The following is a 14,655-nucleotide window of genomic DNA, read 5'->3' on the forward strand; positions in this document are numbered from 1 at the left end:
TTGTTGAGACATCTTGATTCTGTTAGCGTTCACAGGTCAAAGGACAGGTTCAACCGTTCGGGTAGTTAAAGCCCCAGGGATGGAGTGACCAGACTAATGACTTAAAGTTGGATTTCTGTTACTGCCTCCTCATTATGCAGGTCAGGTGGCCTGTTGGTCGTGCAGTGGGGGGTCACTAATCACCTTGAAGGATTTCATGTGCGCATTTTTCAGCTTTGTTTTTTAACTGAGGAAAAGCCACTGACAGAACAAGGGGCGTCATTGGGGTGGAAGAGCACTTTGGTTCCTCTCTCCTTTCTCTGGGCTTGTGGCCTGTGTATGTTCCCTTTTCTGTTTTGTGTGTTACTCCTGCGGCTTACGGGGCTGCAGTCGGAAGGTGTCTCTTTTCTGTAGCACCAGCAAGTGCTCTTTCCTATAGAGAGCCTTCGGTTAGCAAAGCTGCTGAGGCCAATTATCCGTCCCCACCAAGGCTCATTTTCTCTGAAATAAACCTTAGTAGGAGTAGAATAGCTGACTTTCAGATCACAAGTCATTAACTCTGATTAGAAAGGAACCGTTTCAGTTATTTTTTTCGTCTTCATACTTTTCTGTACCTTTGCATTTTTCTCCAATGAATGGAAGTGACTTTGTTGTCAGAAAGTAGCTTGTTTTTCAAAGAAGCAATTGTATTAAGAATAGATGGCTACTTCTAAAATAAAATTTTTTGCGGTTTGTCTTTTTTTTTTTTTTCAGTCTAAATTCCATTCCTCTGAAATGCAGGGTATTCTTAAAATTTTAATTTAGACACATGAATGCTCCCTGTAAAGCTTAGATATGTACGTTTACCTACTGATACTGTCTTTACTATCACTTGTACTGAGGGAACAAGACTTTTTCTTATTCCCCAAAAGTTAGATGAATTACTATTGATCAGCTTTACTTTTTGTGCCCATCCCCTAAATTATTTTCAAGAAGCTGTTCTCCCCTGTGGTGTCCATTGCAAATTTACCAAAATTTAGATAGACTGATACTATCTCTGTCCTCTTCCAAAAGCAAGAGAAGAACCCAAAAACTAATAAACCCACAAAAGATACTGACATGACCAAGTTAACATTATCATATGTGCAGTATGTGATCAAAACCTTTTATTCTCTTGACCATGAATTGCCCTTTTCAGGCACATACACATGTGAGAAATCAGTATCAAGAGTGTACTTTTAAAATGGAAAGGACAGTGGTCTATTAATCTGCTAGGGAATTTTTAGAGGGTGAGAGCGTTGGGTGTTGGGAGAGAAAATTTGATTCTGTGCAGTTGATAGCATATTATCAATGAGCTATATAATCAGCGCTCAATAAAAAGTAAATAGCATCAATGACATAAAATTTCTATTTGAGTCGTATAGAAAAAGGAAAACGTCTACAAAACATGTATCTTATTAAGGAGGCACCAGTCCAATAGCCCAGACGCCAATGCCACATCCTTTATTTTAAAATTTAGAATCTGAGTTGTCATCTGTTACATTCCATTAGGAGAATGAGACATTTTACCCCAGAGATTAACTCTACCACATTAGCTGGCCAAGCATATCATTTATAAGAGTCAAGATGCTTCAGCAACATAGGCTGCTTATTAGTATTTCATACCGTCGTGCTGCTTTCCTTAAGCACAGAATGGAACTCAGATCCTGAGGCCTTTTGTCTGGCATTCAGCAAGTGTTCTCATGACCTGGTCTAACTGGACAGAATAATTTCTCTTTCACTCATCTTCTGTTACTTGCCTGTTGCTAAATGTGTGATTCTGACTTGGATGTACAGAAACGCAGCCCCCTTCTTGAAAAAGTGCATTTCCCATTCCAGCTTGTCAGTCTCCATGCTCCCCGAAAGGGAACAGATGACAGCAATCAGCAGGAAACCGCAGAGCGAGACCATCTTGAACTCCTTCACCTTTAAGCTCATTTCACCACTTAACATATTTTTTTCAAGTGGTCAGTGGATATATTTAGACTGTCGTTATCCCTTTGGTGTCGACTAGAGCTCCATGGTATAAGCCATCTGCCATTTCTTAGAGTCACAGAAAGTGGGGACAGTGGAAAGTTATCCTGGAGTCAGTGAATCTTCCCTTGCAACAGCAAAGACTCATTAAACAAATCTTCATTTCCGTGATGTAAACTGACCTACATCTTCCATTTGTTAGCACCGCTTGTTCAGAGTTCCCCAGACTTCCCCAACCACATACGGAATATCCTTGTCAGAACATTCAAAAGAGAGCCTTCCAGTTTGTGGCTAAACTAAAACTCTTCCATATGACTACTATTGAAGCCTAATTATCTTAACAAGAGACAGAAGCAAGGTTAAACTTGGGCAGTGCCTTCTCAGATTCAGCACTTCCTCGGGTCAAAAGCTCAGGCCACTTATATAGATCTTGTAAATCAAAGCTGTCTTCTTCCAGATGACTTGTTCCATAAAAGATGAGCTCCAGAGGAATGCATTTGGACTATGAGACTAATTGTTCACCAGCTTCCTTCTGATTATTTTGTAAATTTCTTAGTTCAACATCCCACCCCCACCCTAAAATCCCACCTTCTTTTCCTTCTGGATATGAACCAAAAATAGTTGTTGGCTAAACCACATGGAATCAGTAGAGTTTAAATCGTCGTTTCAAAGTGTGCAGATCATTGCCAAATAAAGCCCAGTTGTTGTTGTTCAATCATTAAGTCATATCTGACCCTTTGTGAACCCATGGACTGCAGCACACCAAGCTTCCCTGTCCTTCACTGTCTCCCAGAGTTTGCTCAAACTCGTGTCCATTGAGTCGATGATGCCATCCAACCATGTCATCCTCTGTCATATCCTCTTCTGCCCTCAATCTTTCTCAGCATATGGTCTTTTTCAGTGAGTTGGCTCTTTGCATCAAGTAACCAAAGTATTGGTGCTTCAGCATCAGTCCTTCCAATGAATGTTCAGGGTTGATTTCCTTTAGGATTGATTGGTTTGATCTCCTTGCTGTCCAAGGGACTCCCAAGGGTCCTCTCCAGCACCACAGCACAAAAGCATCAATTCTTTGGCGCTTAGCCTTCCTTATGGTCCAACTCTCACATCCATACTTGACTACTATAAAAACTATAGTTTTGACTAGACAGACTTCTGTCGGCAAAGTGATGTCTTTGCTTTTTAATATGCTGTCTAGATTTGTCATAGCTTTCCTTCCAAGGAGCAAGCATCTTTTTAATTTCATGGCTGCAGTCACCATCTACAGTGATTTTTGGAGCCCAAGAACATAAAATCTGTCACTGTTTCTATTGTTTCCCCGTCTATATGCCATGAAGTGATGGGACCAGATGCCTTGATCTTCAGTTTTTGAATATTGAGTTTTTAAGCCAGCTTTTTCACTCTCTTCTTTCACCTTCATCAAGAGACTCTTCAGTTCCTCTTTGCTTTCTTTCATAAGGGTTGTATCATCTGCGTATCAGAGGTTATTGGTATTTTTCCCAGCAGGCTTGATTCCAGCTTTTGATTCATCCAGCCCAGCATTTCACATGATGTACTCTGCACAGAAGTTCAATAAACAGGATAACAGTATACAGCCTTGATATACTCATTTCCCAATTTTGAAATTGGGAAATGGCAAACCACTTCAGTGTTCTCGCCTTGAGAATCCCATGAACAGTATGAAAAATACAGCCCTGACTGGAAACTTCTTTGCATTGATGAGATAAAGAGATCCATAGATGCCACAGGAACCACTGGCTGGTTTCCTAAATCCTGTTTACTAATCTTTGCCGTTTGTTATACATTCTGTACATAAAAATGTGTTCAGTTTCAGTGGTACCTGGTTTCTCTGGAAGCCACAGAATACTTATCAAAAGGATGAGTCAAATCAGTAAAACATGTAAATGACAGGATAGTTCTTACCTTAAAAAAAAGAAAAGTCATTAACTTTGTTTACTTTTCCAAGTTTAACTACAACTGGATCTAAAGAACTCGCTATTCAGATGTCAGTGTAACAACCTGATAAAAACATTTAGAGTCGAGAGGACCTGAATGGGATTCCCGCCTGGACCCCAAGTTCAGCTGTGAATTTGGGCCGCTGTGTACTCTGAGACCTAGCTTCAACCCCCATAAATGGGGTAATGGTGGTAGTAACCTGAGAGGATGGCTGTGAGGGCTGAAGTCTGGGCGTGTGCTTTCTTGTGCAGGCAGGAAGCCCTTCTGGCCGCCATCAGTGAAAAAGATGCCAACATAGCTCTCCTGGAACTGTCATCCTCGAAGAAGAAGACGCAGGAGGAAGTGGCCGCCCTGAAACGGGAGAAGGATCGGCTGGTACAGCAGCTGAAGCAGCAGGTATGACTGATGTGGGGCACGGGGTGGGGGCTGCCCGCATCCTTGCCAGCTGTGTATGCAGGTCAGACGTCTGACCCATGTCCAGTTCATCTTCCCAGCAGAGACCTCAGCCTTTCAAGCCTCTGGCTCCGTCCAGGAAGCACAGAGCCTTTTTGGTAAGAGGACTGGTTGAGGAGGTGTCACACATCTTTGGAGAATGTTTCTTAACTTTTGCAGTGGCTGGGGGAAGTCAGTGCAGTTCTGCCCACTTGAATTGAAAAAGGTGTTTTTGGTTGTTGGCGGGTTTTGTTTATTTCTGCACGTCTTTCTGGGCCAGGCCCCAGGGGTCCACAGCACTGACCACTGTGTGGCCTTGGCGAGCACTGTAGGGTATCTTCAGGGGCTGTCAGAGTCCGGAGAGGTGCCTCCAGGTCCAGAGACCACGTGTCAGGGCAGGCGGCAGTGGAGTGGAGCTGGCGTGCTCATACTATCGACTGGTGAGGTTTGTTTTTTACATCCCATCAGACACCCTCTGTAGAAGGCACTAAGTGTATTTTCAGCTAACTGATTTCCTGTTCTTCAAGGCTGGGTAAGCTCTGTCAGTGAGAGAAACGTTTTGCCCTTTTTTCTTCCACCCAAAACCTTCCCCAAATTTAATGGTGAATACTTGTGTGAGCCCCTTCATTTGTGAAAATAAAAGCTAGAAATCTCCTCTTTGATGATGGTTGCACAACAGTATAAATACACTTAACAGACATAACTATAAACAGGGTTAAAATGATAAATTTTATGTATACTTTACTGCAGCTTTAAAAGGGGGGAAACATTTTCCCCTTTGAAAGTGAGGAGAGAGCTGACTGCTGAAATCGGAGTGCTCTGGATCTGCGCGGCGCCTGCCTTAGTGGCCAGGCCTGTGCCGCTCATGGGGCCCACCCCCTCCTCACGTCCTCCCCCGCTGCTCCGTCACTGTCCCTGTGCACTTTGGCTGCCCACGAGTGCTCTTCTGCCCGAAGAGATCGGAGTAGAAAAGAGCTTTTCAAGTTAAGGAATTTCTTCTTTTCTACTTCTAGAGGATCAGTCATCAGCTGATAGCATAATATTCAACATTCGAATTAGCAGAAATCAGTATTTACACGATAAGGAAATTTTCTCTGTTTGTAGACATTAAAATTGCTTATAAATAGACTTTATTTGTGTGACTGATTTTGCTGAGAAAAAACACCAGAAGTCCCCTTCTACAAGATTAAAGGGTGACCAGCAAAAACAACCCAGTGCTCATGAACAAAAAGATTTGCAGCTTATGTAGGTAATAATACCTGTGGCTCAGCTGATGAAGAATCCGCCTGCAATGCGGGAGATCTGGGTTCAATCCCTGTGTTGGAAAGATCCCCTGGAAAAGGGAAAGGCTACCCACTCCAGTATTCTGGTCTGGAGAATAGTCCAGTCAGACACGACTGAGCAACTTTCACGTTTATGTAGGCAATACCCACTTAAGCACTGGGACCCCTGAACCATCATCCCTTTAAGAGACAGAGTCACTGTGAACTTCCACCCTCTTCTGGGTGCTGGTGACACAGGGTCAGGAAGGCTTCCCCTTTGTGGAAGGTTCACCTATTTTATTCAGCATTTCTAAGAATTCTGCCACATAAGCATTTTCAGATCACCTAGTTTGACCAAAAAAAAAAAAAAAAAGAAGACTTCTTTCATAGTACACGAGAAAACTGAGCAAAGAAAATACCACTTTGTCACTCAGTCCCACATTGCTCATTCTGTCTCATTTTAAGAGCCATGATTAATTCTAATTGGTCCTTATGTCATATTTTCTGAACAAATGATCAGTTTCTGTTACACTCAGTAGAAGAATTTCAAATGAATGAGCCTGCTCAGCTGACTGAGGAGTCTGAGGGGTGGTAGATAACACGCCTGTACTTCTGCAATGGCCGCAGAAAATTCAAGTGAGCTGCCCTGTATTTGTATGTCTATACTGTATTCACCCCCGCCCCCATTCATCAGGGGACAGCTAGTGGAGATCAGTTAGTGTCGCTCGAGAGAAACAAGATCTCCAGAGGAGCAGTGCGTCCCGCACAGCTGCGTGGTAAGCTGAGGTGTCCCGGTGTGTGTCCTGCAGAAAGGTGTCTTCCCCCAGGGAAAGCGAGCTGATGCCCAAGCTTGCTTGGGTCTCTGGCTTTCTGGTTTGCTGTCCCAGGCCAAACATCACCTTCTGTCCCTGCAGTCTTTTCTCAGTGGTTTTCACTCTCCTTCCTTGCATCCCTCCCCGCTGGCTGCCCACACGGCCCTTTCAGAAGTTTGAGACCCTGTCCTCTTCAGTCGGCTATTTCCATAAGCATCCTTTCTAGTTTTCTGTTACGTTGTGTGTGTTTTACTTGTTGAGCATTACAAGGCTGCTTAATTTCCCTGATCTCTTTAAGTTCTCAATGGAAAAGGGGTACTTTACTGTTGCCCCAAGTGTTTCCAATAGGTCCAGCATGGAAAAGCATCTGAATTCAGTGAGTCATGCGTTAAGTAACCGTCTGTTACCAAGTTGTGCCCACCACCTGGTTACCAGGTGACCTGTCCCAGAGAGCTGCTGTGACACGTGGGCCAGCTTCATGGTGCTCCCCCAACTTGTGGCTTCATCGGGCAGAGCTGAGGGCTCTGACAGCCACCACGCAGGCCCAGGATACCGGGCCAGGCTGGCCGTTCTCACTCGGACCCCCGTGAGCGTGCAGTCCCGCTCTTGGCCAGGCCTGCACTTACCCTGGCTCCTGGCTGGGGCCACAGGGCTCCCTCCCAGAGTTACTCCCAGGGCCCTGGGCCCTGCTGCATTTGGGCTCCTCTGTGGGGTGGCCCAGTATGTGGGGCCAGCTCCCCCTTAGGCAAGTGATCCAGGGAGGGGAGAGAGCAGCCAGGACTTTAGAACCCGCCTCAGTGGGGCCACCACCACCCCCTCATCCTAGTGACCACTTCCACCTGCCTTACAGCATCAGGGTCGTTGTGGGCTGGCCACATGAGCAGTGACTGAGCAGCAGATAGCCGTGTCTTCCTGCGTGAGACACTGCTCAGCCCTGGACAGGAACACACGTGACGGGGGGGCATGGCTCAGAAACACCGAGACCTGGAGAAACACGTGCTGTGTGATTCCAGGTGTCTGCTCAGCTCTAGGGAAGACCGCAGTAACCTCAGAAAGCAGATGAGCCATCACAGCAGAGCCTGCTGGTCTCCTGCCACCTCTGCCCCAAGAGGGCCTGTGGCGGCGGACAGGTGTGTCCTCAGCAGCCTGTCTCCCTCTTCCTCTGTGTTCAGGACCTTGCTCCTCGTCAGATCAGCAGGTCTGATCCCTGCGTATGTGCTCGTCCCCTTTCCCTCACTCACCCCCCATCCTCAGGACCAAAGACACCAGGACTTAGGGCTGAACTCTCTGAGCACAGGGCCCTCGTGCGTGACTGTTTGTTCCTCGTGACATCAAGATTCCTTCTGCCAGACTCAGCATCACTCACACCAGTGTCAGGCCAGAGGTGTGTGCCCAGGGAAGACCTAGCGGACAGCAGTGCCCCTGAGTGGGCTCTGTCTGGGACGCGACCTTACTGAGCGCTCTGTTGTCCCCAGTGTTGGGCCCTGGCCACCAGCTCTGGAGCAGCTGGGAAAGCCCGTTCATCTGAGTGTTAAACTAGCTTAAAAGGGACATCTAGCGACTTCCCTGCAGTCCAGTAGTTTAGACTCCCCCTTCCAGTGCAGGGGACACAAGTTCCACCCCTGGTTCGGGAACTAAGATCCCACATGCCCTGGGGCAGCTATGCCTGAGCGCTGCAACTAAGACCCAACACAATTAATAAATAATGTTTTTTTTAAAAAAAAAAGGTGACCTCTATAGACAAAACTGGAGCCTATTATACGGAGTGAAGTAAGTCAGGAAGAGAAACACCAATATGGTATATTAATGCCATATATATGGAATTTAGAAAGATGGTAACCACAACCCTATACGCAAGACAGCAAGAGACACAGATGTAATGAACAAGCTTTTGGACTCTGTGGGAGAAGGGGAGGGTGGAATGATTTGAGAGAATAGCTTTGAAACATGTATATTACCATATGTGAAATAGATGACCAGTGTGAGTTCGATGCGTGAAGCAGGGTACGCAAAGTCGGTGCTCTGGCACAGCCCAGAGGGATGGGATGGGGAGGGCGGTGGGAGGGAGATTCAGGATGGGGGGACACATGTGCTCGTGTGGGTGATTCACGTCAACATATCGCGAAAACCACCAGAATATTGTAAAGAAATTATCCTCCAATTAAAATTAATTAATTTTTTAAGTGACCTCTAATGTTGAAGGGAGAACAATAAAATGGTTTTTCTTCCTATGACAAGAACAGAAACAGTTAAAGCCACAATGTCAGTGGGCAAAGAAAGAAGGAAAGCAGCGAGTGCAGAGGTAGCTCGAGTGCTGTAGCAGCCGCTCTGGACACGTGTCCCTCTTGCCCAGCGCCGCCCCCTGATGACGAGGCCAGCCTAGGGACCGTCCGTGTGTCCACTCCCCACGTGTCACCGAAGTCAGGTGCTTGGCCAGGGCGGTCATTCCTTGGAGGACACGGTGTCCGGCGTGGCCGGGGGAGCCTCCTCTGTGTGCGGCCCTGGCCTCCTGGCTCCGTCCTGTACCTGCCGTGTCCACGAGCCACGCTCCCAGCTGTCCTGTGTGCCCTTATCCCTTCTATGGCGAGTGGAACCTGTCTGGTTAGGATATACTGTGTCCAGAAGTTGACAGACAATTACTGATCAATCCCTGCTTCATGACTCAACTGCCTGTACTGACTTGGTCAGATAAATGTGCTCATCTCGTTTGAATTATCCTGCCTCCGTTCAGTCCTAGATTCTTACATATTAAGTCTTCAGTATACATATTTCTTCCCCTAAACCACCACAAACATTAGGATCGGCTCCACGTTTCCTGCCAACAGCATCCAGATTTATTTGAAAGGAACTGGATGCAAAGCGTTTTCCGTTCCCCGTCCTCCCTGCTGGAATGGCCTCCTACTTCCTCAGCTTAATCTCTGCTTTAATCTTCACTTCAAGACTCATCTTTGTAGTTTGGAATTTCCTAGCCATGGAATCAGTTCCTTACCTTTCGGAAAGCCAGCCTTTGCTTATTTTCACTCACACGTTTGTCCCCTCTTGGGCAAAAGCTGTCCCGGGAGGCAGGCGCGTTATTTCATTTTTTGTTGGAGTACATTTGCTCTACAGCGCTGTGTTAGTTTCTGCTGTACAGCAAAGTGAATCAGCTATGTGTATCCACGTATCTCCTCTTTTTTGTATTTCCTTCCCATTCATGTCACCAAGGAGCCTGAGTGGAGTTCCCTGAGCTGTATAGTAGGTTCTCGTTATTGGTTCTCTGTTTTATGTATAATAGTGTATTTGTGTCAATCCCAATCTCCAAATTCATCCCCCACACACACCCCACTGCCCCTCTTGGTGCCCCTACGTTTGTTCTCTACATCTGTGTCTGTGTTTCTGCTTTTCATCTACCTCCAACTCGTTGTGACCGTGCAAGACATGAGCCCCCTGTCTTGCATACACAAGCGCCCATTCCCCCCACACCGAGAATCCACGTATGTGAACCTCTTTTGTAACACACACCATCATATTAGTTTTCAGGGTGCAACATAATTGTATCTATGTATGTATGGTGGTCAGTGTACATCTATCACCACTTTTTTTTTTTTCTTGTGATAAAAACTTTTAAGATCTTGACTCTCAACAGCTTTCAAATACGCAGTGCAGTGTTGTTACCATTATCACCATGCTCAACATCACAGCCCCAGGATTTAATAACTGGAAGTGTCTACTCTTTGACCCCCTTCATTTATAAATCTCTTGATATCTAAGTGTTGGCCACAAGTTTATTCTTTTGGTTTTCTTAACGAATCAAGTCACAAACTTCCTCACTTAGCCTCTCTGGGTCTTCTCTTCCTCATCTGTAATGTTGGAAGGATAGGTAAAATTGATTTTGAGGTCTAGAGTCTATATTTTCCAATTTTTGGCAAGTCAGTGTATTTACCTGTAGCTATATTATCTGCTAACTGCTGATGTTAGGAACAGTTTTAAAAGAAGCAGTTGTAAAGCATAAGGGAACACATATGTAAGGATTGTTTAAAACTGTCTATAGACATTTGCTCATCTTACGAAAGTAGTAAATATTGCATTTTAAAGTTTGAAAAAAAATCCTGGTTACTCACTATCCCCCTGAAACCTTTTTCGTATCCTACAAAGAAACGGATCCCATTTTGATGAGTTCTGCCTGCCTGGAGTTCGGTGGAATCCAGAGTCTGGGAGACACAGGGAAATCTGAATTCCTCCCAGGCTCCTTCCTTCCATCTGTTCCGTCTCTTTTGTCATCAGTTCCAGATGTAGGCAGACTCTTCACAGAATTTGATAAGACCCTCTCTTCCCCTCGTTTCGAGCATCACATCTTGCTCGCCGTTCCTGTTGTCAGACTGCTGCCTTCTGTGATGCCGCGGGGAATTTATAAATCTTTCTGATCCCTCCTGAATCGTCTCAATGCAAATAAATCAGCCTCGATTTCCTGCCCCTCTGCACGTGCCCCTCCCGTTCCTGCCCCCTCGCTGTCTGTCAGGTGGCATGATTTATAGCTGCTTCCTGAGCCCCTTGACCTTGGTCTGAGGATCTCATTAAGCGTGAGTAAGAAGACAGGTTCAGGGTGATTCACCTTTCTCCCACTCAGCTTCTCTTGGTAGGAATCAGATCAGTATGCTCCACAGAATCTGTTCCTGCTGCCTCTTTTGGTCTCTTTGAAAGAATGTGAATACTTATTAAAAGTGAATATGGAATTAACTGATACTTGTAGTCAAGGAAACAAGAGGAGTGATGGTAGATAAACTGTAGCATTAACCATCACAGAGCACCCTTCCATGGACAGCCCACACGACCAAATTAAACTATCTGTACTACTGTCTGGCTTTCTTGAAAAAACATTCACAGATACGAATATCCAAATTTATTGAGTTGAAGCTTGTTTTGAGTGCTTCACACTAATTAAGTCATATAATTACACAGAAACCACCCTGTGAAGTACAGTTATCCTTTTTGTACAGAGGAGATGCTGAGAGAGCGAGAAATTTGCCCAGAGTCACATGGCTAGTAAGCGATGGAGCTAGGATTCAGAACAGACCATGTCACTCCGCTGCCAGCATTGATGATTGCTACACCAAAATGTGTTGCCATCATCACAGGCTTTCGGTTAGAGATTTCAGTATCCTTTGTGTGTATTAGTTACTCAGTCATGTCCAACTCTGCGACCCCATGAACTATAGCCCACCAGGCTCCTCTGTCAATGGAATTCTTCAGGCAAGTATACTGGAATGGGTTGCCATTTCCTTCTCCGGGGAATCTTCTTGACTCAGGGATCAAACCCAAGTCTCCTGCATTGCAGGCAGATTCTTTACATCTGAGCCACTCAGTAGCATTTAGCTATATCAATAATAACCCAGGAATTCTGTCTCCTGATAAATAGCACTTTAGTAAATTCTTTCCTAAGTTACAGTGAAAAATTTGCATACAGGACTGTGCTCAGTCTGAAAAATTTAGAATCTGAACAAGCCAAAATCTCTTCCCCACCTTATATCAAAAGATATGTTCTCATTTCAACAATTATTTTAGAAATTGTTGACTGAATGAGAGAGAAGTCTAATTGAGAACTCAGTATCTGAAATCAGATAGACTGATTCTTAAGCAGCCAGATTTGAAAAGCTATGTGCTTAAAACCCTAAATTACCATCACAAATAACTCTGGTAATAAAATACTGTTACTATCATATCATATATGTACATGAGCAGAGAAATGGAATGGGTGTGTCAAGAAAATGGTGTGTGCAACAGTGGAAATAGCAAAGAGAGAAAATCTAAAGAGAAACCAAAAAAGAAATTCTGGAGCTGAAAAGTACACTAGCCAAAATGAAAAATTCACTTAGAGGGGTTCAGAGCAAATTTGAGCAGGCAGAAGGATCTGTGCACTTGAGGATAGGATAATGGGAATTATCAGGGCTGAGGAACAGAAAGAAAAATGACTTAAGAAAAGTGAACAGAGCCTGGAGACCCCTGGGGCAGCAGCATGTGGACCAGCATGCACATCATGGGAAGGAGGAGAGGGCGGGAAGGGGCGGGGAGAATATCTGAAGACATACTGGTGAAGACGTCCCATATTTGCTGAAAGACAGCAAATTCCAAGTTAGGTGAATTCAAAATGAGGCACATTATAGTCAGACTTTCAAAAGATGAGGAGAGAAATCATCACATACAAGGGATCCTCAGTAGGGTTTTCAGCAGATTTCTCATCAGAATCTTTAGAAGCCAGAAGGTGAAGACTTCTCTGGGGAGACTGATATATTCAGAGAGCTAAAAAAAAAACCAAGAATCCTATATCCAGTAGAACTATCCTTGAAAAATGAGGGAGAAATTAAGACATTCTGAGTTAGGCAAAAGCTGCAGGAGATCAGGACCATTAGATCTGCCCAACAGGAAATGCTGACGGGCTTCCTGCAAGGTGAGATGAAAAGACACCAGACAGTAGTCTGAAACTGGCATGGAGAAATAAAGACCTCAACAGAGGTAAATACTTGGGCAATTATAAAAGCTAGTATTGTTGTAACAGTGTTTTGTAACTGTAGGTTTTGTTTTCTACATGATTTAAGAAAATGAAACCTACACGCACAGGTGTAGGCATTCCAGGGGTGACTTTGGTCCTCGGGTGTGACTACCACCAAAATAGAGCTACAGTTTGGGGTGATTAGATGAACCTGGTTGCAGACACAGGTACCCGTAGTGATGTGGCTGCAGAGATGTGAACTGGATAGGCTTTTCTGACCCAGAATGTCCTGGAAGCTGCAGCTAAGAGTTGGGTCACCTTCGGACACATGCAGGCCCCATCTCCTAGTCCCCACACCCCTGCCCGAGTTCCTAGTCTGTTCCAGGACTGGGAGGAAATGAACCAGGGCTTGCTGGTGGAAGAGAGGTGCTCCATGGCAGGCCTTCCGACTTCTTCTGACCCCTCACAGCCCAGCTGTGGTCACTGATCAGCTGCTCCCAAATGCCTCCGTCTGTTGGAAACAAGAAGGTTTTCCAGTCCCCCGTGCCTTTAACCACAGTTGTCTTTGCTCGTTCAGTTCGAGAACCAGCTCGTTGCTGGTTCTTACTTTTATGTGTACTCTTTTATTGACTCCTAGATGTTTGGAGTTTCACGCTGTGTGACTCTGGATCCTGTGTAAACCTCCTCTTCATGTTTACTCTGTCCCCCAGCCCCAGTATCTTACTGACGTGTTTCAGAAAATGATGCCTCTAGTCACAGGTGTGTTTTGCTGTCTTTTTATTCATTCACTAAGTCGTGTCTGACTCTTTGCAACCCCATGGGCTGCAGCACATCAGTCTCCCTGTCCTTCACCATCTCCCAGAATTTGCTCAGACTCATGTCCATTGATCCATCCAACCATCTCATCTTTTGTTGCCCCCTTCTCCTCCTGCCCTCAGTCTTTCCCAGCATCAGGGTCTTTTCCAATGGGTCAGCTCTTCTCATCAGGTGGCCAAAGTATTGAAGCTTGAGCATCAGTCCTTCCAATGAATTTTCAATGAGTTTTCCTTTAGGATTGACTGGTTTGCTGTCCAGTTTCACTAATTTATTCAGCCACTAATTCCTTTTAAATGATCCTTAATGATAATTCATTCCTTATTAGAGTCAGTCTATGCCCGGTACTTCTTGTTTATTTCTAGAAATCAAAGTTTTTCAAATACTTAAGTTTATTGAAATGATCAGTGAAGTATTTCTACAGCTTTAAGTATACGAGATCAATACTTTTTCAAATTAAGATTTTTTTTTTTAAAGAAAGGCCTGATTTTAATAAATGTCAGGGTTATTTTCCTTTACACAAAAGACTAAAAAGCTGTTTAGCTCAATTTCGCACATACACACACACAAAAGTAAGTTTGGAGACTAGAGAAGATACCTAGAATGAGTTGGTCAGTGTTTGTTGATTCCAACAACTTAAGCATGTATAAAAGTTTGTGAGAGCGCACAGGTACAGAGAAATCCTTTCGTGGTGAGGTCTCAGACAGGAAGACAAGCTGGAGCTGAGGGTCTGGCCGTATGTCAGTTGCTCTCAGTGTGGGTGGTTTCCATTAAGAACCCGAATGCGTTCGCATCCCCAGGTTTGTTTGAAGGTTAGTGTACGTGCACATGAGTGTACGATTTATAGTTAACTCTGAGTCAGTTCCATTCGTTCCTTTTCCACACACGGACCATGGTTTTGTAAAAAGAAAGCATAAAATTCCCTCAGAACTTCTCGCTTCAAGAA

The 14,655-nt window shown here is 44.8% G+C and overlaps 1 protein-coding gene across 4 annotated transcripts in view; it reads left to right on the top strand.

Moving 5' to 3' along the window:
• Window positions 1–14,655, top strand: part of ERC1 (ELKS/RAB6-interacting/CAST family member 1) — a 269,744-nt gene that overhangs the window by 201,139 nt on the left and 53,950 nt on the right. For all 4 annotated transcript variants that reach the window (XM_052639804.1, XM_052639803.1, XM_052639806.1 and 1 more), the window contains one exon: window positions 4,176–4,320. In XM_052639804.1, coding sequence (XP_052495764.1) covers window positions 4,176–4,320 — 145 coding nt within the window. The remainder of the gene's footprint in view (window positions 1–4,175; window positions 4,321–14,655) is intronic.

This window comes from Budorcas taxicolor, chromosome 5 (assembly GCF_023091745.1).
Source record: "Budorcas taxicolor isolate Tak-1 chromosome 5, Takin1.1, whole genome shotgun sequence".
Classification (NCBI taxonomy): domain Eukaryota; kingdom Metazoa; phylum Chordata; class Mammalia; order Artiodactyla; family Bovidae; genus Budorcas; species Budorcas taxicolor.